Raw genomic sequence first — 24001 nt, 5'->3', positions numbered from 1 at the left:
ATCCATCAATTAAAAGTAGGGATGTGAAAGGCCTAATATAAGCCAGGTTATGTGTGTCCCAAGTCCGAACCTACCTCATCACAAAATAATGCACGTTTGGTCTCGTTAAAACCAGCTGTTATTGTGCTGTAACCAGGGTGATCAATAAAGCTACTGGTCATTTGATATGTATGGAGATTGTATATGCACATTCATATGATACATGACAAATGGTGAATGTTATGCAACATTCTTAGAGTGCAGATTCTTAGAAGTACAGATGTGAATTATTAGTGGGGAAAGATGGGTGAAGATATTTAGCTACACCACAGGGAAAGATGGGTGAAGGTATGTAGCTACCCCACAGGGAAAGATGGGTGAAGGTATGTAGCTACACCACAGGGAAAGATGGGTGAAGGTATGTAGCTACCCCACAGAGAAAGATGGGTGAAGGTATGTAGCTACCCCACAGGGAAAGATGGGTGAAGTTATGTAGCTACCCCACAGAGAAAGATGGGTGAAGGTATGTAGCTACACCACAGGGAAAGATGGGTGCAGTGAGGGAAAAAAGTATTTGATCCCCTGCTGATTTTGTACGTTTGCCCACTGACAAAGAAATGATCAGTCTACAATTTTAATGGTAGGTTTATTTGAACAGTGAGAGACAGAATAACAACAACAAAAATCCAGAAAAACGCATGTCAAAAATGTTTTAAATTGATTTGCATTTTAATGAAGGAAATAAGTATTTGACCCCCTCTCAATCAGAAAGATTTCTGGTTCCCAGGTGTCTTTTATACAGGTAACGAGCTGAGATTAGGAGCACACTCTTAATATTAAAGGGAGTGCTCCTAATCTCAGCTTGTTACCGGTATAAAAGACACCTGTCCACAGAAGCAATCAATCAATCAGATTCCAAACTCTCCACCATGGCCAAGACTAAAGAGCTCTCCAAGGATGTCAGGGACAAGATTGTCGACCTACACAAGGCTGGAATGGGCTACAAGACCATCGCCAAGCAGCTTGGTGAGAAGGTGACAACAGTTGGTGTGATTATTCGCAAATGGAAGAAACACAAAATAACTGTCAATCTCCCTCGGCCTGGGGCTCCATGCAAGATCTCACCTCGTGGAGTTGCAATGATCATGAGAACGGTGAGGAATCAGCCCAGAACTACACGGGAGGATCTTATCAATGATCTCAAGGCAGCTGGGACCCTAGTCACCAAGAAAACAATTGGTAACACACTACGCCGTGAAGGACTGAAATCCTGCAGCGCCCGCAAGGTCCCCCTGCTCAAGAAAGCACATATGCATGCCCATCTGAAGTTTGCCAATGAACATCTGAATGATTCAGAGGACAACTGGGTGAAAGTGTTGTGGTCAGATGAGACCAAAATGGAGCTCTTTGGCATCAACTCAACTCGCCGTGTTTGGAGGAGGAGGAATGCTGCCTATGACCCCATGAACACCATCCCCACCGTCAAACATGGAGGTGGAAACATTATGCTTTGGGGGTGTTTTTCTGCTAAGGGGACAGGACAACTTCACTGCATCAAAGGGACGATGGACGGAGCCATGTACCGTCAAATCTTGGGTGAGAACCTCCTTCCCTCAGCCAGGGCATTGAAAATGGGTCGTGGATGGGTATTCCAGCATGACAATGACCCAAAAGACACGGTCAAGGCAACAAAGGAGTGGCTCAAGAAGAAGCACATTAAGGTCCTGGAGTGGCCTAGCCAGTCTCCAGACCTTAATCCCATAGAAAATCTGTGGAGGGAGCTGAAGGTTCGAGTTGCCAAACGTCAGCCTCGAAACCTTAATGACTTGGAGAAGATCTGCAAAGAGGAGTGGGACAAAATGAGATGTGTGCAAACCTGGTGTCCAACTACAAGAAACGTCTGACCTCTGTGATTGCCAACGAGGGTTTTGCCACCAAGTACTAAGTCATGTTTTGCAGAGGGGTCAAATACTTATTTCCCTCATTAAAATGCAAATCATTTTATAACATTTTTGACATGTGTTTATCTGGATGTTTTTGTTGCTATTCTGTCTCTCACTGTTCAAATAAACCTACCATTAAAATTATAGACTGATCATTCTTTGTCAGTGGGCAAACGTACAAAATCAGCAGGGGATCAAATACTTTTTCCCTCACTGTATGTAGCTACCCAACAGAGAAAGAGGGGTGGAAGTATGTAGCTACACCACAGGGAAAGAGGGGTGAAGGTATGTAGCTACACCACAGGGAAAGAGGGGTGAAGGTATGTAGCTACACCACAGGGAAAGAGCGGTGAAGGTATGTAGCTACCCCACAGAGAAAGAGGGGAGAAGGTATGTTGTTACACCACAGAGAAAGAGAGGTGAAAGTATGTAGCTACCCCACAGAGAAAGAGGGGTGAAGGTATGTAGCTACACCAAATAGAAAGAAGGGTGAAGGTATGGAGCTACACCAAATAGAAAGAGGGGTGAAGGTATGGGGCTACACCACAGAGAAAGAGGGGTGAAGGTATGTAGCTACCTCACGTGGAAAATGATTCCTCACACACAATGTAAGTCCAGTGAAGCGGGGAAAAAGAGGGGGAAAGTGAGAAGGGTTTACACTTTTTAATGGACGGAACTGTATGTCATATCAGCTTGACTTTACAGGAAATGGCTTGAGCACATATTATCTATAAAGGATGTAACATCAAGTATCAGACCAAGTTTGTGAACGGACAAAACGCCCCCCTTTCTCCACCCCCCCTTTCTCTTATACTCTACTCCATCTTCTTTTGTTTTACTTTATCCATCCCCCTCCCTCCCTCTAACTCCTTTATTCATCCTTCTCTACTTCCCTCCAACTCCTTTATCCATCCCTCTCTCTCTCCCTTCCTCCAACTCCTTTATCCATCCCTCTCTCCAAATCCTTTATCCATCCCTCCCTCTCTCTCCCTCCCTCCAACTCCTTTATCCATCCCTCTCTCCTTCCCTCCAACTCCTTTATCCATCCCGCTCTCCTTCCCGCCAACTCCTTTATCCATCTCTCTCTCTCCCTCTCCCTCCCTCCTTGCAACTCCTTTGTCCCTCCCTCCAACTCCTTTATCCATCCCTCTCTCCTTCCCTCCAACTCCTTCATCCACCCCTCTTTTCTGCCTTCCAACTCCTTTATCCTTCCCTCTCTCCCTCCCTCCAACTCCTATATCCATCCCTCTCTCTCCCTCCAACTCCTTTATCCATCCTGCTCTCCTTCCCTCCAACTCCTTTATCCATCCTGCTCTCCTTCCCGCCAACTCATTTACCATCCCTCCCTCTCTCTCCCTCCCTCCAACTCTTTATCCATCCCTCTCTCCCACCCTCCAACTCATTTATCCATCCCTCTCTCCTTCCCTCCAACTCCTTTATCCATCTCTCTCCTTCCATCCAAGTCCTTTATCCATCCCTCCCTCTCCCTCCCTCCAACTCCTTTATCCATCCCTCTCTCCTTCCCTCCAACTCCTTTATCCATCCCTCTCTCCTTCCCTCCAACTCCTTTGTCCCTCCATCGCTCCCTCCCTCCCTCCAACTCCTTTATCCATCCCTCTTTCCTGCCCTCCAACTCCTTTATCCTTTCCTCTCTCCAACTCCTATATCCATCCCTCTCTCATTCCCTCCAACTCCTTTGGCCCTCCCTCCCTCCAACTCCTCTATCCATCCCTCTCAACTTCCCTCCAACTCCTATATCCATCCCTCTCTCCTTCCCTCCAACTCCTTTATCCATCCCTCTTTCCTTCCCTCCAACTCCTTTGTCCCTCCATCGCTCCCTCCCTCCCTCCAACTCCTCTATCATCCCTCTTTCCTGCCCTCCAACTCCTTTATCCTCCCCTCCAACTCCTATATCTATCCCTCTCTCCTTCCCTCCAACTCCTTTATCCATCCCTCTCTCCCTCCCTCCAACTCCTTTGTCCCTCCATCGCTCCCTCCCTCCCTCCAACTCCTCTATCATCCCTCTTTTCTGCCCTCCAACTCCTTTATCCTCCCCTCCAACTCCTATATCCATCCCTTTCTCTCCTTCCCTCCAACTCCTTTGTCCCTCCATCCCTCTCTCCCTCTCTCCAACTCCTCTACCCATCCCTCTCAACTTCCCTCCAACTCCTATATCCATCCCTCTCTCCTTCCCTCCAACTCCTTTGTCCCTCCATCCCTCCAACTCCTCTATCCACCCCTCTCAACTTCCCCCCAACTCCTATATCCATCCCTCTTTCCTGCCCTCCAACTCCTTTATCCTTCCCTCTCTCCCTCCCTCCAGCTCCTTTATCATCCCTCTCTCTCTCCCTCCAACTCCTTTATCCATCCATCCCTCTCTCTCTCCCTCCCTCCCTCCAACTTCTTTATCCATCCCTCTCTCCCTCCCTCCAGCTCCTTTATCCATCCCTCTCTCTCTCCCTCCAACTCCTTTATTCATCCCTCTCTCCCTCCCTCCAACTCCTTTATCCATCCCTCTCTTCCTCCCTCAACTCCTTTATCCATCCCTCTCTCCCTCCCTCCAACTCCTTTAGCCATCCCTCTCTTCTTCCCTACAACTCCTTTATCCATCCCTCTCTCCTTCCATCCAACTCCTTTATCCATCCATCCCCTCTCCCTCCCTCCAACTCCTTTATCCATCCCTCTTTTCTTTCTTTCTTTCTTTCCCTCCAACTCCTTTATCCATCCCTCACTTCTTTCCTCCAACTCCTTTCTCCCATCCTTACACCATCCCCCTGGTATTTCTCTTTCTTTAATCAAACACAGTGCAGCCTTCCCACTGGACAACATGTATTATGTCCCAGTCATGTCTGCTGCATCAGCCATTTCTCACACATAACTGGGTCCCGCTGTGGCGTGAATGCGTCTGCAAACAGTGGATTGTTAGACGGCGCGCCAGCCCGAATTACTGTAACACACAACCGGCATCCAACACTGGCCTATTACTCAGCCAGTTCCCCCCTTCCCCGAAACACACACACACACACACACACACACACACACACACACACACACACACACACACACACACACACACACACACACACACACAGTTTTTTTAGGGCAGCTGCCATCAATTAAAGCAATGGAAGTCACATGCTGCTGCGTATTCACTGACAATCAAGCACCAATTAGTGATGCACCCCCTGTCCCCTCCACATACACACACAGCACGTACGGTGCAGGTTACATGGAATTTTACTCATAGGGAAGCAGTTGCACAATTGTTCTCCAGAGACGTGCTCCGGGGATGAAGGGCTTGGATGTTGTGGGGACAGAGCATGTGTTTAATCTGTGACGCCTGGTGAGCATATGGAGGCAGAGGAAACTTTAGAGTACTTGGTACGGAGCATCCATTGGCCCAGTGGGCCATCAAGCACAGGACGTATTATCCTGATGAGGATGCTCTGAGAACATACAGCCATAAACCTGGCTTCCCTAGTCTAACTCCATGTCAGCCTTGATAAAGGTGTAATTCCAGATTCGCTTTTTTTGTAATTGGCTGATGGGGTTGAGAATGCCTGGAAGTACCTAGAAACTAGAAATACCTCAAGTCTCAGTGATCCTGAGCAGAGACCCAGAGGCTGCATCAATCAGTCAGTTACTCAAACACACACATGGACACAGACACAGACACAGACACAGACACAGACACACACACACACACACACACACACACACACACACACACACACACACACACACACACACACACACACACACACACACACACACACACACACACACACACACACACACACACACACACACACACACACACACACACACACACACACACACACACACACACACAGAGAAACCAAAAAAACAACCAAAGACATGTACACGTGCACTCACAGAGATACCCAGGCATTGACAAATGCAAACACAGACACACTTGCATGAACCCAAACCCAAAACACACACACACTGCAAGTGCACGCAAACACACATTATGCATAAACACACACCTGTACATGTTACAGCCAGGATCTGAACCCGGGTCGCCCACGGGAGATACCAATGTCTTAACCAGTAGACCAAGAGGAAATGTCCTATTGGGCCGAGGGCTAAAGTGCTTTGACAGGTATACACACAGATGAAGTGCAGCACAACCTAGAGAGCTGCACCAACAGCTGAGACCAACTAGTGAACACATGAAGCTTTGATCTGAAATGATTTTCCACCCTGAAGCAAATGAACATTTCTTTAAATCAGGGGTGTTAAACTCAGTCCATGGAGGGCCTAGTGTCTGCTGGTTTCTGTTTCTTCCTTTCAATGAAGACCTAGACAACCAGGTGAGGGGAGTTCCTTACTAAGTAGTGACCTTAATTCATCAGTCAAGTACAATGGAGGAGTTAAAACCTGCTGACGCTCAGCCCTCCGTGGAATGAGTTTGACACCTGCTTTAAATGGTTCAGTCTTATATAATTATCATAAACAAATATGCAAGAATGTTTTTTGGTGGCACTTTACATTACAGCACACAATAAAGAGGCAATGCTAAGGTATTACTGTGGTAACTAGTTGTGATAACTTGCTGTTTCTCATTATTACCCTGGTAATAGATAAGTAACTACATCACAAAAACACTAAAAATGAGGAATGACATTTCACATTAATTAAATGAAATCACGGCTGGAAAATGCAGTTGACCCTATATCAGTAGTATTATCATTAGGTTATTCATCAAATCAAATTTTATTGGTCACATATACATATTTAGCAGATTTGCGGGTGTTCCTAGCTCCAACAATGCAGTAGAATCTAAAAACGATTCACAACAATACACACCAACCTAAAAGTAAAATAATGGAATTAAGAATTATATAAATATTAGGTTGAGCAATGTTGGAGTGGCATTGACTAACATACAGTAGAATAGAATACAGTATATACATATGAGATGAGGAAAGCAGTATGTAAACGAGAGACTAGTGTTCCATTATTAAGTGACCAGTGATTCCAAGTCTATGTATATATGGCAGCAGCCTTTAATGTGCAGAGTTGCGTAACCGGGTGGAAGCTGTCTAATGATGGCTATTTAAGTCTGATGGCCTAGGATAGAAACTGTTTTTCAGTCTCTCTGTCCCAGCTTTGATGCACCTGTACTGACCTCGCCTTCTGGATGATAGCAGGGTGAACAGGCAGTGGCTCGGGTGGTTGACGTCCTTGATGATCTTTTTGTCCTTCCTGTGACATCGGGTGCTGTAGGTGTCCTGGAGGGTGGGTAGTTTGCCCCTGGTGATGGGTTGGGCAGACCTCATCACCCTCAAGAGTGTCCTGTGGTTGCGGGTGGTGCAGTTGCATCCATTGTCTGATAGAAGGTGGGAGAGGATATGCTATACAGTAGCAAACAAACTCATCATTTTCAAGCTTAAGGCTAATGGGTTTCAAAGCAGCATTATTTGTATTCTCTTAAGAGAAGTAGCTAGCTAACTAGCTACTAATAGTAATGCAATCAGCCAACTATGGCAGTTTCTTTCAATTCTATGAAAATAATACTGGCAAAATACATTTTACTAGACTGTCACAATAAACACTGAATCAGCTTCTTGAATTGCAGAATCAGCTTCAGGTTCCCAGGATGCCCATGTGAAAGGTGAAAAGTTAACATTCACTAGTTCCGGTGATTTACTTTGCACATTGCTGTAAGAAACTGTGCTGCATTGAGATACCAGTGACTTCAGTAAAGGTAAATGCATCCTTCGGTTGATTATAGTCTTTGGGACTATAGTGCTCTTTCATTTTTCATCTTCTAAATTGTGCACCATGTGTCACAGTTTAAACCACAATTCATTCATTGCTAAATTACACAATTACCTATGGCAATAAATGTATTTTTATTGAAATTTGAATTATGGAATTCGATCAAATACAATCAAACTCACACCACTGTAATGCATTTTCACATAAAAGAATGAGTCATCATCTATTTGATTAGTAATGTATAACCAGATAATTGGCATCTATTATTGATTACTTCATCACATGGTCTCTTTCAACCCTTACAAACAAAGAGACGTTGATATAGGTAAAAAAAAAAAAACTTAAAAACATGAACTGGCTGTCTGGACATGAGCTTAAACTTTCACCGTGCAGTGTGTTGGTCCTTCAGGGAGCATAAATACATGTAGGTGGATGTCCTGACCTACACCATGATGGGCTGGGTCCGGATGGAGGAAGAAGGTGGGGGTTAGGGGGGGTAGGAGGAGAGGAGCTGCCCAGGACCTGGGGGTGACACAGTGCTGATGATTCATGCAGGCTGTGAGTCAACCGGACAGGGCTCCAGCAGCTATAAAGCCAGGGAACCATGCATGGAGGCATGGGTGTTTCTGGTTATCACACATCCAACACAGACTCACAACCAACAGGTAAGACTTGACACCAGCACTGACTGGGGGGACGGGATAGAGCTCTAAGGGACAGATGTGGATGAGGAGAGAGGACATGAGAATCTGAAGATGAGTATGTAAATTTGAGTGGCATGACAGCTCAAAGTTAAGTTTTTGAAGAAACAGACTAATTATGCATGCATTCAACTTTAGACTTATTCAGTCATTTTATTTTTCATGATTTTACAGATTATTTATGATTTTTACATGAAAGCAAATGTAACATTTTAAACCACATTTTCTATGCAGCATTTTTGTTGTGGTGAAAAAACTTAATTGACTTTAACCATGTTTTGAGGCTATATAGTGTTTGTTTGCATTTACGTTATTTACAAACATTGGAGTAAAACAAGCTGATATTTTGGGTTCTGATGAGGTACAACAGTTGAACTAATGCATTTCTAAGTTATATTCTTCAATGGGTACATATCATTAATTTATTAATTTATTCATTGTATGACTTAGTTGATTTTGAAAAAAGCATCTGCTAAATGGTATATGTTATTTTATTACTATATATTAAATAGCGTGGTATTTGTATTGTTCTCCAGATAAAACAAGATGCATGTCTCTGTGGTCCTTCTCTGCCTGGGCCTGGTGGTGTCTGTGTCTGTGTGTCACCCTCAACGGGGTCGGCCCCTCAACGGGGACGTCCAGATGAGGAACAATATCAAGTTGCTGGCCATGATCACTGTGGTCCACATAAAGAATTATCTGACCGAGGTACCACACACACCTCTTACTCAGCTACTCTGTATGCGTGATACGACGTAAAAGTAGTATCATGCAAAGTCTACTGATTAAAATGATTGAGATAATCCCTTTGAATGAAAGATTCCTTCGGAAAAAAATACAATACATTACATAACCAATGTACATAAAACTATTTTATATTTAATTAATGCAAAGAAAAGAAAAACAAATATACAAATCCATCTACTCTCCCTTCATTCCCTCAGTTCGACGTTCCCCCGGAGATGGAGTTCAACCCCATGAATCCCCCCATCGAGGGCCTGGCCTCCATCTGGGTCCACCTGGGGGGCCTGGAGGAGAGCCTGCAAGACAGCAGGTGTGGTCAGGTGTATGAGGACTTGTCCAGCATGCGGGGGTGGGTGCACTCCTTGTCCCAGGCCCTGGGCTGCCCTGATCTGGCCAAGCCTGGCGGAGAGGCCCTGAAAACGGTCTATCAGAGCCTGGTGGAGGGGCAGAGGTACATGGAGAAGATCAGTCTCAACCTGGACAAGCTCAAGATCTGCTGAGACCCCACGCACGTGCACAGGAGCAGTCAGGCTGCCGGATAACCAGGCACACACAGATGCATAGTTTCTACACACCACACACAGTGTTATTCTAAAAAAAAGAATGTACATAATATTTTTCTTTACATTTATTTTGTCTTATCAATATTATGATATATTGTTATTCTGTTCATAACTATTAATGATTATTTGTTATAATAATATTTAATGCTTTAAAAGTCATATTTAAAGTTTATTGTTGTAGCACTGATGGCTCTTCATGCTCTTTTTGACAGAGGTGCAATACATTTATCTAATGAGTTGTTTGAATATATTGAAAGAATTGAAGCTTTTGTGGCACTGAAGAATGAACAGTTGTAAAAAGGTTTTATATTTGAAACAGAGGGCGCAGGCCAGGGCTCTCCAACCCTGTGAAAACCTACAGGAGGGTAGCTTTCCAGGAACAGGGTTGGAGATCCCTGGCATAGGCCAATGTATTTTAGGGATGCTATTTTTTAATGAAATAATTCAGCTTCTGTAGCATTGTTACCTAGAGCTTTCAAGGATGTGTTGTTTTGTAATTTTGCAATAAATGATTTTGAAACGAGAGCAAAGGTATCCTATCCTTTAAAAACACAAAAAATATCTTGAAAATGTAGGCCTATTAATTGTTAATTCTATAGCCTCAATTATCGGCAGCAATGATAGCCACTTTCATTCAAAAGTTCAATTAAAAAGTGGAACTAAAACTTTGCGCTATCTTCAATAAATTCTGGGTTGGTATTTCCGTATAAAAACAAGCCACTACAAGAGTAGCCCAGACTACAAATGAAAAGATAACATAATGGATCCATTTTGTAGGTAAAGTGAACTGTTCCCAAATTGGTCACTTTTCCCATTGTCATGTTTAAATAGGCCTAGATATCAAAGTGAAAACCGTCCTTGAAAGTAAATGAATAACAGTGGGTGGAGCCGAGACAAACTATTAGGCAACCTTTCCTATTTCCAGGCTAATCATTTTTCAACAGAAATTAATCATATGCTACAGGCCTATTTTAAGCTGAGGTCTGAGCCGTTTCAACAGAGCTGCAACCACCACATTTTATATAGTCTGGGAACTTCAAAAGGCAACCTGGTCTCAGAGTATTTCGTATTATTCTGTACGTAAATGCTAACCACTCCAATGAGTATCATATGTTACGTATGTATTAATTTGTGGATGTCCATCATTAATTTCATATGATATGTTACGAATGGCAATTCCGATGATATGTTACGAATTTGCAAAACATTCAATATGTACCAAATTTGTCAAATGTACGTTACGAATTTCCAAAATGTATGATATGTTATGAATTGTAATTTCTTGTGGCTAACGTTAGCTAGGTAGATAAGTTACTAATGCTAACGTTAGCTAGCTTGGTAACGTTGGCTAGGCTAGGGCTTAGGGTTAGGGGTTACGGTTAACTTTAGGAGTTAGGTTAAAGGGTTAAAGTTAGGGGAAGGGTTAGCTAACATGCTAAGTAGTTACAAAGTAGCTAAAACGTAGTAAGTAGATTACAAGTTGCTAATTAGCTAAAATGGTAAAGTTGTCCGCAATAAGATTCAAACACGCAACCTTTGGGTTGCTAGCCGTTCGCGTTATACATAACATATCATACTATTTTGAGTGTGCCACTTATACTTTTTTAAAACCTCAAAATTAAACAATGTGAAAGATTTTACTGAGTTACTGTTCATATAAGGAAATCAGTCAATTGAAATATTTTCATTAGGCCCTAATCTATGGATTTCACATGACTGGGACTATAGACATGCATTTGTTGATCACAGATACCTTAAAAATAAGGGAAGTGGATCATCAAACCAGTCAATATCTGGTGTGACCACCATTTGCCTCATGCAGCACGACACATCTCCTTCGCTTAGAGTTGATAAGGATGTTTATTGTGGCCTGTGGAATGTTGTCTCACTCCTCATCAATGGCTGTGCAAAGTTACTGGATATTGGCGGGGAACTGGAATTCGCTGTCGTACAAGTCCATCCAGAGCATCCCAAACATGCTCAATGGATGACGTGTCTGGTGAGTATGCAGGCCATGGAAAAATTGGTACATTTTCAGCTTCAGGAATTGTGTACAGATCCTTGGGGCATGGGGCCGTGCATTATCATGCTGAAACATGATGGGATGGCGGCAGATGAATTGCAAAACAATGGGCCTCAGGGTCTTGTTATGGTATCTACGTGCATTTCCATTTATAAAATTCAATTTTCATCAGCTGTCTGGGTGGCTGGTCTCAGACGATCCCACAGGTGAAGAAGCCGGATGTGGAGCTCCTGGTTTGGTGTGGTTACACGTGGCCTGTGGTTGTGAGGCCGGTTGGATGTACTGCCAAATTCTCTAAAACGATGTTGGAGGTGGCTTATGGTAGAGAAATTCATTATTAAATTATCTGGAAATAACTCTGGACATTCCTGCGGTCAGGTCTCTAGTGGCGCATTCAAACAACTTGTAGCTCGGCAATCTCTGACTTCCGACTTCAGTGCGTTGAAGACAACTAGGACCTCAGAATAAAATTTGCTCTGACTGGGAAAAATAGTTTTGAACGGTCATCCAACTCGGAATTCAAATTCAGAAACTCTGGCATCTTTCTCTGACTTTCAGACCTGAAAATCATTGATGGCAAGATTTGACCTCGATTTTTCCCCCCTATTTCCCAGTTCACCACAAGTTTAATGGTTTAACAGACACTATCCCTGTCAAAATGCAATCCTTAGCCTATCAATTTCTGTGGAGATGTCTTATGGTTAAAAGCAGGGCTTGAATTGAGGGGGATATAGGCCTAACCCTTGTTATAGAGATGGGCTAAAAGCGATCTAGGCTATAACAATGATTAACTCCACGATTATTTCTATATAGTCTACTAGCCTATCGAAGGTCTTGTTCAGCCTCAACATGGGCTCTTGGTAGGCCTAAAGGCTTATGAAAACATTCACTTTTAAATGAAAAGCAAGTGTTATTATCACACAGAAAATATGGTTGTTTTATTAAATGCTCCGCAATTTAGAATGCCTATGCCTATAGCAAAAGACTAAAAGATAGAATCGGTATGGAAGCTGTATGGGTCTATTCAGACCTAACAGCTTAACAGATCAACTTTTATATTTTTTATTCAGGAGAATCGCATTGAATCAGGCTATTCATTTCAGTGCAGTTGCGTTCTTATACATAACCTTACAGTGCATTCGGAAAGTATTCAGACCCCTTCCCTTTTTCCACATTTTGTTACGTTTCAGCCTTATTCTGATGGGTTTTTTTCCCTCACCAATCAACACACAATACCCCATAATGACAAAGTGAAAACAGGTTTTTAGAAATGTTTGCAAATGTATGTCACGCCCTGACCTGAGAGAGCCTTTTTTATGTCTCTATTTAAGTTTTGTCAGGGTGTGATTTGGGTGGGCATTCTATGTCCTTTTTTCTATGCTTTGTATTTCTTTGTTTTGGCCTGGTATGGCTCTCAATCAGGGACAGCTGTACATCGTTGTCGCTGATTGGGAGTCATACTTAGGCAGCCTGTTTTCCTTTGGGGTTTGTGGGTAGTTAATTTCTGTTTAGTGTTTTGTTATACCTGACAGAACTGTTTGGCTGTCATTTTCTTGTTTTGTTCAAAGTGTCTCGATTACAATTAAATATGAGCACTCAACACGCTGCGCCTTGGTCTACTTCTTCAGACAGCTGTTACAGAACTACCCCCCACCATAAGAAGACCAAGCAGTGTGGTATGGAGGAGCAGAGGGTTCAGGACTCCTGGACTTGGGAGGAGATACTGGACGGAAAGGGACCCTGGAGACAGGCTGGGGAATACCGCCGCCCGAAGGAGGAACTAGAGGCAGCGAAAGCGGAGAGGCGGCGATATGAGGCAAGGCAGCGCAGCGGGCACGAGAAGCAGCCCCCAAACATTTTGGGGGGGGCACACGGGGAGATTGGCGGAGTCAGGCGATAGACCTGAGCCAACTCCCCGTGCTTACCGGAAGCAGCGTAGTACTGGTCAGGCACCGTGTTATTTAATGAAGCGCACGGTGTCTCCAGTGCATGCTCATAGCCCGGAGTGCTACATGCCAGCCCCCCGCAAGTGCCATGCGAGAGTGGGCATCGAGCCAGGGCGGATTGTGCCAGCTCAGCGTGTCTGGTCTCCAGTGCGCTGTTTCGGTCCAGGGTATCCTGCGCCGGCTCTGCGCACTGTGTCTCCGGGGCGCTGGGAAGGCTCAGTTCGTCCTATGCCTGCGCTCAGCCCGTGCCGGGCGAAAGTGGGCATTGAGCCAAATGGAGAGGTGCGGGTAGAAAGCATCAGATCTCCAGTGCTCCCCCACAGCCCGGTTCGACCTGTGCCTGCGCTCTGGAGGGGCCAGGCTAGAGTGGGCATTCAGCCTGGAGGAGGGGTGTCAAGCCTATGCACCAGATCTCCAGTGCTCACCCACAGCCCGGTCTATCCTGTGCCTCCTCCACGGACCAGGCCTCCAGTGGGTCTCCCCAGCCTGGTGAATCCTGTGCCTCCTCCACGGGCCTGTCCTCCGGCGCAGCCAGAGTCGCCCGCCTGTCCTCCGGCGCAGCCAGAGTCGCCCGCCTGTCCTCCGGCGCAGCCAGAGTCGCCCGCCTGTCCTGCGGCGCAGCAAGAGTCGCCCTCCAGTCCGGGGCACGTGGCAAGGAACCCCACTATAGAGGCGCCACCAAAGTGGGGTGAGCCAGTGGTGGAGTGGGGTCTGCATCCCACTCCAGAGCCGCCACCACGGAGAAATGCTCACCCAGACCCTCCCCTATAGGTTCAGGTTTTGCGGCCGGAGTCCGCACCTTTGGGGGGGGTACTGTCCCGCCCTGACCTGAGAGAGCCTTTTTTATGTCTCTATTTAGGTTTGGTCAGGGTCTGATTTGGGTGGGCATTCTTGTCCTTTTTTCTATGCTTTGTATTTCTTTGTTTTGGCCTGGTATGGCTCTCAATCAGGGACAGCTATACATCGTTGTCGCTGATTGGGAGTCATACTTAGGCAGCCTGTTTTCCTTTGTGTTTTTGTGGGTAGTTATTTCTGTTTAGTGTTTTGCACCTGACGGAACTGTTGGTCGTTTTGTTATTTTGTCTAAAGTGTTCTCAGTAAATACATTTCATGATGAGCACGAACCACGCTGCATCTTGGTCCCCTCTTTCAGACGATCGTGTCACGTCCTGGCCAGTATAAGGTTAATTGTTTTTGTAGTTTGGTCAGGGCGTGGCAGAGGGTATTCGTTATATGTGGTTCGGGGTGGTGTGTTTTGGTGAAGGGTCATTTGGTTTAAGTATTCCGGGGTTTTTGGGCACTGTTTGGTTTTCAGTTATTCAATGTCTAGTCTAGTATGTCTGTTTCTATGTCTGGTTAATTGGGGTTGGGACTCTCAGTTGAAGGCAGGTGTTGTCTATCTGCCTTTGATTGAGAGTCCCATATATGAGGGTGTGTTTGTGTTTGTGATTTGTGGGTGATTGTTCTGTGTTGAGCCTATGCTAGCCAGACTGTTAGTAGTTGTTCGTTCGTTCGTTTCTTTGTTATTTTTGTATGTTCATTTTTAAGAGTAATTAAAAACATCAAGATGAGCATACACGTACCTGCTGCGTTTTGGTCCTCTTTCACCGACAACAACCGTGACAGATCGTTACAGTTCGATTATAAATTGGCCAGTGATTTCAAGTCTATGTATATAGGGCAGCAGCCTCTAATGTGCTACTGGTGGCTATTTAATGGCCTTGAGATAGAAGCTGCTTTTCAGTCTCTCGGTCCCAGCTTTGATGCACCTGTACTGACCTCGCCTTCTGGATGATAGAGGGGTGAAAAGGCAGTGGCTCGGGTGGTTGTTGTCCTTGATGATCTTTTTGGCCTCACTGTGACATCAGGTGCTCTAGGTGTCCTGGAGGGCAGGTAGCTTGCCCCCGGTGCTGTGTTGGGCAGACCGCACCACCCTCTGGAGAGCCCTGCCATACCAGGCGGTGATACAGCCCAACAGGATGCTCTCAATTGTGCATCTGTAAAGGTTTGTGAGGGTTTTAGGTGCCAAGCCAAATTTCTTCAGCGTCCTGAGGTTTAAGAGGTGCTGTTGCGCCTTCTTCACCACACTGTCTGTGTGGGTGGACCATTTCAGTTTGTCAGTGATGTGTACACCGAGGAACTTGAAGCTTTCCACCTTCTCCACTGCGGCCCCATCGATGTGGATAGGGGGGTGCTCCCTCTGCTGTTTCCTGAAGTCCATGATCAGCTCCTTAGTTTTGTTGATGTTGGGTGAGAGGTTATTTTCCTGGCACCACTCTCCCAGGGCTCTCACCTCCTCCCTGTAGGCAGTCTCATCATTGTTGGTAATCAGGCCTACTACTGTTGTGTCATCTGCAAACTTGAAGATTGAGTTGGAGGCGTGCGTCGCCACGCAGTCATGGATGAACAGGGAGTACAGGAGGGGGCTGAGCACGCATCTTTGTGGGGCCCCAATGTTGAGGATCAGCGAAGTGGAGATGTTGTTTCCTACCTTCACCACCTGGGGGCGGCCCATCAGGAAGTCCAGGACCCAGTTGCAAATGGCGGGGTTCAGACCCAGGGTGTGTTTCCTGTACCTCATGAGATCACGAAATGAAGCACACTCGTCACAACTGTCCCTTAAGTGTCCACGGACTATTCCCACATTCTCAAACGTAGCAATATTTTTTTATTCTCCCATTTTGGGGATTTAGGAGTTCGGCCAAGTGAAGTCCTTTGTCCTCTTTCTGTGCTCTCTCCCTCTCTTTCTGCATGACCAGGGGGAGAGAGTCTCCGTCAGGAATTTATGACCTGAGATAACAGAACCTGGTTGTAGGAGAGAGAGTGAAAGTGAGGGGGGTGCACAATCTACACCCAGAAAGGGCCACGTCATGACGCTAATCACACCTCAATATCAGTCATTGTGGACAGAACACATCCATTAAGAGGAATAATGTACCACTGCATACAACTGATAATGCAAAGCCAATCACAAAAGAGGCAAAGAAACTATTAGCAGAGTGTGTTAGGCAGTGTTGAATGTGTCACTGTCTGTCACCTTGATTTTTCAAAATTCTCTCGACCTGTGCATCTACGCTGTAAACTTTTATTCATAGGCTAGGTTATAGTAACCTCATGATGGGTACTGGGGAAATTTGAGCATCATGTAGTAGCCTCAACCTATCGATGTTACGTTGAGCTTGGTGAATGGAATATGAATGACAGTCATCCATTATGCTGTAGTAGAAATAAGGCTATCAGTCATCCTCCCTCATCTTAAAAGGCACAGACCGCCGGTTACACACACACACACACACATTATTCGTATGTGACCTTTGGATTAGATACTAGATTGGATTAGATGTATCTGATTCTGTAGAAACACCATGTAAAGTGGTGCCATTTTATTTCCTAATACTAATGTCATTTCTTAACCTCGGTCTTTTTGCTTCATTTTGGCAGCGGGTATATCCTATTATAGATGCATTCTTAAAATAGTCGCTCACTGTCTGATAAAGCTCAGCCCCCTCCTGTACTCCCTGTTCACCCATGACTGCGTGGCCTCGCACGTCTCCAACTCAATCATCAAGTTTGCAGACGACACAGTGGTAGGCCTGATTACTAACAATAACGAGACAGCTTACAGGGAGGTGAGGACCCTGGCGGAGTGGTGCCAGGAAAATAACCTCTCAACAAAATGAAGAAGCTGATCGTGGACTTCAGGAGACAGTAGAGAGAGAGTTCATGCATCTAACAGTCTAACTACCTACCCCATTGGCTTCTTTTTTCATCTTTATTCTCCTTCTCTCCTGTCTTCACACTCCTTTCAGCCCCTCCCTTGCTCTCGTGCACGCCTGTGAAAGAGAGAGAATGTGTGTGTGCGTGCATGATTGTGTGATTCTTTGTTAGAGAAGTTAGGCATAGGTCATTTCTCAACTGTAAACCCATGCCAACTGGGGTGTCTGCAGCCAAGAGCTCGACGCATGACCACATGGGGATGGTAGTTCAGAGTGTACCCTTGGCCAAGAAACTTAACCATAAGTTAACCCTTTACTTCCTCATCCAGCTGTGGTGGCTGGTAATGCACTTAGTATTTTGTGGATGAAACTAACACGTACTGTATAGACCAGGGCTGTTTAAATCTTATCCTATGGAGGTCCAGACTACTGCTGGTTCTGTTTTACCTGAATGAATTGCACCCACCTGGCTTCGAGATCCAGATTTGAGGGGTATAGAGCAGAGTTTCCCCAACCCTCTCCTCGGCCTCCCCAAGACATATAAAAAAAGTATAACCCTAAACTGGCACACCCGATTCAATTAGTCAACTAACCAAGCTTTTAATTGAATCAAGTGTGCCAGTTTAGGGTTAAAACAAAAATGTGAAACATCTGGGGCTTCGAGGAAAGAGTTGGGAAACCCTGGTATAGACAGTAAAATTAAAGACAAACTGAGATGAACAGCAGAGGCAAAACTTCCATTTCATTGGTTAGGCCCATCGCTCCTTCGGGAGCATAAACCATTGACGACTGCTCTCCATTGCACTCTGTTCTGGGCAGTATTCTCCAGCTGGTTCCACCTCATGCTGGTTTTCCTTGTATCTTCCTTCAGCTCCCACCTCCAGGTGTTTCTTGGGTACTCTTTTCCTTTGTGGGTTCCAGGATACAGCTTGCCTGGTGATGTTGGAGGGGAGCGTTTGGATGGTGTGGCCGATCCACCCCCATCCTCCAGATCTTCACTTCCACCAGAACATAGCTGGAGCGTTCCATCTTCCCATAAGCCTGCTATAAAACATTAGTGTCCACAGTTCTATCAAATAAATGCAACAGATTCTAGAAACGCATGATAAGAAAACATCCCTGCATTTTGGCCTGATGCTCATAGAGTTGATAAGCATGAAGACGTCCAGAAGTGTTACACCCTCCATCGTAGGGGCTGGTGATGGTCCTCTGAATTTTGAATTTTTGCTTGTAAGCAGGAATCAGGAGGATAGAGTTGTGGTCGGATTTACCAAATGGAGGGCGAGGGAGAACTTTGTACGCGTCTCTGTGTGTGGAGTACAGGTGATCTAGAATTTCTTTCCCTCTGGTTGCACATTTAACATGTTGGCAGAGATTTGGTAGAACTGATTTAAGTTTCCCTGCATTAAAGTCTCTGACCACTAGGAGCGCCGCCTCTGGGTGAGTGGTTTCCTGTTTGCTTATTTCCTTATACAGCTGACTGAGTGCGGTCTTAGTGCCAGCATCTGTTTGTGGTGGTAAATAAACAGCCATGAAAAGTATAGCTGAGAATTCTCTAGGTAAGTTTTTTATTTGTACCTTTATTTAACTAGGCAAGTCAGTTAAGAACAAATTCTTATTTTCAATGACGGCCTACCGGGGAACAGTGGGTTAACTGCCTTGTTCAGGGGCAGAACGACAGATTTGTACCTTGTCAGCTCGGGGATTTGAACTTGCAACTTTTTGGTTATTAGCCCAATGCTCTAACCACTAGGCTACCCTGCCACAAATATGAAGGAAAATACATTGTCCAGCTGTGGCAGAATAGCAAAATGGCCTGCCCAGCCACCAGGGGCCATTATTTTAGGTTTTACATCAAAACATAGACGTCACCTTTTATGTTATCATGTCAGCAACGCTTGGAAATTGCATATCCCTGTTATAACTCCACCCTCTTGGGTTGGATCAGAGAAGTTACCAACAGCAGGAGAAAGCATATTGCATGATACTGTATTTGGACTGTGATGACAGGAGACTTGGTTTACATTCAGCTCATCTTGGGAATTCTTGTCCAGACTTCTCAGTAAACTATCCTCTCTTTCTTCCACCTCTCTCATATTATCTCTTCCCTATCTCCTGTGTTTCTTTTCTCTCTCTTTCTTTCCTTTCTTGTTACCCTCACACTCCTTCTTTCTGTATTCCTCCTCTTTAGTTCTTTCTCATCTTCAAAATGTTTCCTCTCCCTCTCTCTTCCTCCCTCTCCCACTGTACTCCCTGTCACCAGATATTGAGAAGGAATTTATACTTGTGTAAAAGCAATTACAATCAATATTTATAATAAATACTAAATAAATATCTATTGCGAATCAACGTATTGTGAGCTGTGTCTGTCATGTGTTTCACCGTTAACATAGTGACCTTGCTGTTATCAGGTGCGTATGGACTGTGTCACAGACCAGGGTTCCCCAAACTCGGATCCTGGACCACCGTAAATACAGATGAGGCTTGGTGATTTACATAAATTCACTGAAAACCCACACTAACACACTGGTCACACTTGCTGCAGGATTATTTTGCTACAACAATGCTGGTAAAATGAAGATGCTATATCTGTACATGTTCCCACATGGCCTTGGCAATGATAATAATAATAATAGGTAAACAAATGCTAGGAGATATGTTGTTATTATTGCAACTGGGAAGGAAATAATGCAGACTTCCTTTGAACATGAGTATGCAGGCTTTATTGAATTATCATCAAATACCCCCCCACACACTGTGATTAGCACATGAGCCATTCACATCTTCTCCCTGAGGGGGGTGATGTTGAGCGAGATCATACATTTTTCCAACATGGAGAGGTACTCCTCCGGGTGACAGCGTAGATGAGCAGCGTGCACAGACTCCTTCCACTTCCTGGTTTCCACAGCAACGCCCCGCTTCCTCCAGAAGTCGAGGACCGCCTCCATGGCGACGGGGTCGCACAGCGCGTCGTTCTCGCAGAAGAAGAAGAGCGCCGGGGCGGTGACGGGGCTGTTGTAGAAGACCTGGACTGAGTTGTCGTAGTAGTGCACCGTCTGGGACTTGAAGAGCCAGAAGTAGAGCAGAGCGGTGTATCGCACCAGGGGCTCCATATGAGGGAACAGGGTCTTGCCCAGGCCTGAGGCACACACATACACACACAAATGATTTTATTAATTACATTTCAATTCTTGTTAATTCAATGGGATAGGCCTATGTCCTTTCCCCATACAGTAAACACAATAACATACTATCATGTGGAAAAAGCCTCCTCTAAGTCAGCAAATATATTTGAATACAATACAATATTGTAGAGCAGGTAAGGTTGATTACTAGGTCTTCATCACACATAGCAACATTGTGACAAACAAGGATGCAAAGCGTAAGCACATCCACACCGTCTCAGTAACAGATCCCTCTCCTTTCCAAATAATGAAGACCGACAATCCTACCTCCTTTCCTTCCCCTCTCTCTCACCTGTAGCCATATGCTCCAGCGACCCGATCACCAGGCTGTCATAGACATGTCCTACAACCCGTTGGGCCAGGCCCGGGTACTTGTGTGGCTCCCTGACCATCTGGCTGAGCAGCTGGGTGAAGGTGTACCCGCCGATGGAGAAGGCGTGGACCAGAAGGGGGCGACCTTTGAAACGCGGGTCGTCAAGGACCTCCAGGACCTCGGCCCCATACTCCAGCCCCCAGCGGGGCCACAGGAAGTGCCACACGGTGCTCTCCACTGATAGGATGTCCAGGCCGCGTTCCAGGTAGAGGTTCCGGTACTTCGCCATGGCCCCTGGTCGGGCGCCAAGCCACGGGAAAAGCAGGAGGAGGGGACGGGGGGAGGAGGAGGGCGAGGATGGAGAGAGGGTTGGTACATCCGAAAATGAAGGGGCGAGAGTTGAGGAAACAGTGGGGTGAGAGGGCATGTCTGAGATAAAGGGGGTGGAGAGGGAGGGAAGAGGACTGTCTAGATGGGAGGATAAGGAGGAGGTGGGAGGAGAGGGGGCAGGGGTATCGCCCCCTGGTGTCGGGCTGGTGCAGTAGTAGGTGATGCTTCTGGTGACCCTCCAGGCTATGACCCGCCCCTCTCCCACGGTCACAGACATGTCTGACCCAGAGTGGGAGTTACTGGGGGAAGGAACAGGGGAAAGAATTAGAGCAGGATTAGAAGTTTAATGACAGAGGGAGAAAATATGGCTTAAACAGAAACCGTTATGCCTCAGGTTAAATGAATGTATAACCTACATACAGAGACACATGCACACAGACACATGCAAGGTTGTGGGATCCACTCAAGGTTGGATCCGGTTGGTATATATATATATATATATATAGGTATACAGATAAGACTCACAGTAGGCTATTAGTGTTACAACGAAGCATTAGACAGTACAGCCAAGTTGTTTTGGTCCATATTGGACCAAAAAAGCAAAGTAAGCTTTGGACTCAACACAAACTGCTGATGTAAACAACTGTGTTACAGGTCAATTTGGATCAGAAACATTCCTTTGTAAATATGCTCTACTTTTTTATGCCCAATAATTTATGTTAGGCAAATGCTCACATGGCTAAATAGCTCATGCAACTTCTTCAAACCAAGCCAACACCCCACACAGCAGGCAGAGTTCACAGCATTATGTACAGGGTATAAAAATACATTTTTGGTCTACCAGCCACTGTGGCAGGTAGATTAAAAAATCTCAACCAGCCACTCGTTTATTTTTTTTTGCCCATAAAATTACACTAACAAAACACAACAAAATTGATGAACATGCTTTGTAATGTTTCTAAAACAATAAATGTATTACTAGTAAGAAGTAACTAATGTGGTCTTTTAAACAAAATATCACAGATGAGACAAAACATTTCCCCCTTTAAGGTCGGGCGGTTACCATGGTAGCGCGACTAGAGTCATGTTTGTGGCTGGGAGTTTCAGTCTGACTAGTAGAAGCGTTGTCACCACTTCCTAAGAAGTTGAAACTCAAACATAGGAAACAACCTAACTTGTGAACAAAACAATGTAAATAGCTGAGAAACACAACGACAAAGTCTCACTTCAGTAGACTTTCGTTTCAAGTAAATTAGACCAACTTTTATGCCTGTGCGCAGCGCTTCTAAAAATGAATATTTCACTCAGCTCTTCACGAGCGCACAGCCAGGCAGTGTTGCAGCGCGAGGTGGATAGGCTACATAGGATTCGTAGGTCTTTGACTTTGTGCGATTCATTTACCAGCTATGAAACAAAACGGCGGAAATGCTTTGAAAGCAGCTATTGCGGCATTTGTTTTACTATACATGTGATCATACTTGACTATTTTTATTCACCAAATGAATGCGAGTGAAATGCTCGCACTGTGGAGCCCTGATCACCCGCAAACGTGGCTGGTGTAAATAGACATTTTACCCTTCAATGCCAAAATCTACCGTTATTTGGCAGGTGGCGGGTGTTCATTTTAGGCCCTGATTATGCATCTGTACCCCATGAAAAATTGGAATATTCCCATAGCAGTTGAAAATCTGTCCACAGTCTTCTTTCTGTGAGTGAATTAACCGGCTTAGTAGACTCCAGGACTCATCTGACCCGTCCGTTATAACCGATCTCCGTATACAAATAGGTTCGGAAATAACCGCAGCTGTCAAGATCTACATCCCCTCCTCCCCCCTAGCGTGTCACGGTTTTGCGCAATAGAAATGTCTATTTTCTGACTGAAAAAGCAACGTTTGGTAAGATTTAGGTATGTACATAATGGATATCCTTAGACAAACACATAAGTGGGCAGAATTTTAAAAACATTGTTATTAAATTAAAACAGAAACTTTATTAAGGGGCCGTTTGGTCCCACTATTGGGGAAAACGTCTCCCTCTATGGGGTAAAATGCACCCTTGAAGATTAAATACAACACTTTAAAATGTCTACGTTCGCTTGACTCAGTTGGCTGCTGGACATGCGCATATTTCAAAAGAACACCCTCTTCCTGCCAAGTAGGGTAACTTGAGGAAAAACATTTTGCCCCAAACATACTCACTACAACAACCAAAAAATGATTACAATTTCTCTACCCAAGTGGATTATTTATCTTTAGGCTCCCCTACTGGAATAAAACACGTTTATAGATCTAACTTCATTAAATTATATATATATACAGGTCCCACGCATCAGACCTCCGGTGCGCCTCCACAGCCCAGTACGTCCTGTGCCTGCTCCTCGCACTCTCCCTCCAGGCACTGTATATATATATATATATGTATGTGTGTGTGTGTGTGTGTGTGTTACATATATATATGTATATATATGTCACGTGTTAGTTTAAAAGTGTCTGTTAAGTTTATTATAAAAGATCTCACCATGAACGCCTTACAAACGTCTGCATGACGTCTCCATTGCCAGAGTAATTTAATCAACTGAATTTGTTGATATAGCTAAAATAGGCATATCACCTCAATTAAATAATTATTAGGCTAGTTTATTTGCAGCCAGCCACCATTACTGTCTAGATATGCTTATGTCTCAAATCAATATGGACACAAGGGCTTCTTTTTTGGAGGGAGCCCTATTCAGAAATAAGACGTAGCCTAGGTATCTAGTGGCGCATTCAAACAACTGGGAACTCGGCAATCTCTGACTTCCGACTTCAGCA

The 24001-nt window shown here is 44.9% G+C and overlaps 1 protein-coding gene across 3 annotated transcripts; it reads right to left on the bottom strand.

The window, feature by feature from the left end:
- Positions 1-20059: 20059 nt before the first annotated feature.
- On the bottom strand, positions 20060-23749 carry LOC115199100 (uncharacterized). Of its 3 annotated transcripts, none has more exons than XM_029761666.1 (3): positions 23709-23749; positions 20841-21490; positions 20060-20502 (listed from the first exon to the last, which is right to left on the bottom strand). In XM_029761666.1, the coding sequence occupies exons 1-3, from the start codon at positions 23732-23734 to the stop codon at positions 20141-20143; spliced, it is 1038 nt and encodes a 345-aa protein (XP_029617526.1). In that variant the 5' UTR covers positions 23735-23749; the 3' UTR covers positions 20060-20140. The 3 variants fall into 3 exon arrangements, with proteins under 3 accessions (XP_029617526.1, XP_029617525.1, XP_029617527.1); XM_029761665.1 differs by lacking the exon at positions 23709-23749 and adding an exon at positions 22841-23003; XM_029761667.1 differs by lacking the exon at positions 23709-23749 and adding an exon at positions 22767-23001.
- Positions 23750-24001: the final 252 nt, after the last annotated feature.

This window comes from Salmo trutta, chromosome 8 (assembly GCF_901001165.1).
Source record: "Salmo trutta chromosome 8, fSalTru1.1, whole genome shotgun sequence".
Taxonomy (NCBI): domain Eukaryota; kingdom Metazoa; phylum Chordata; class Actinopteri; order Salmoniformes; family Salmonidae; genus Salmo; species Salmo trutta.
Note: the sequence above shows the minus strand (reverse complement) of the source record. Positions and strands in the feature narration are given on the sequence as shown.

Coding starts and splice junctions, on each gene's coding strand:
- LOC115199100 (XM_029761666.1), bottom strand. CDS start 23,734: ATGCAGACGTTTGTAAGGCGTTCATG. Junction 21,491..23,708: donor ACGTTTGTAAGGCGTTCATG/GTGAGATCTTTT, acceptor TCCTTCCCCCAG/TAACTCCCACTCTGGGTCAG. Junction 20,503..20,840: donor GCTGGAGCATATGGCTACAG/GTGAGAGAGAGG, acceptor TGTGTGCCTCAG/GCCTGGGCAAGACCCTGTTC.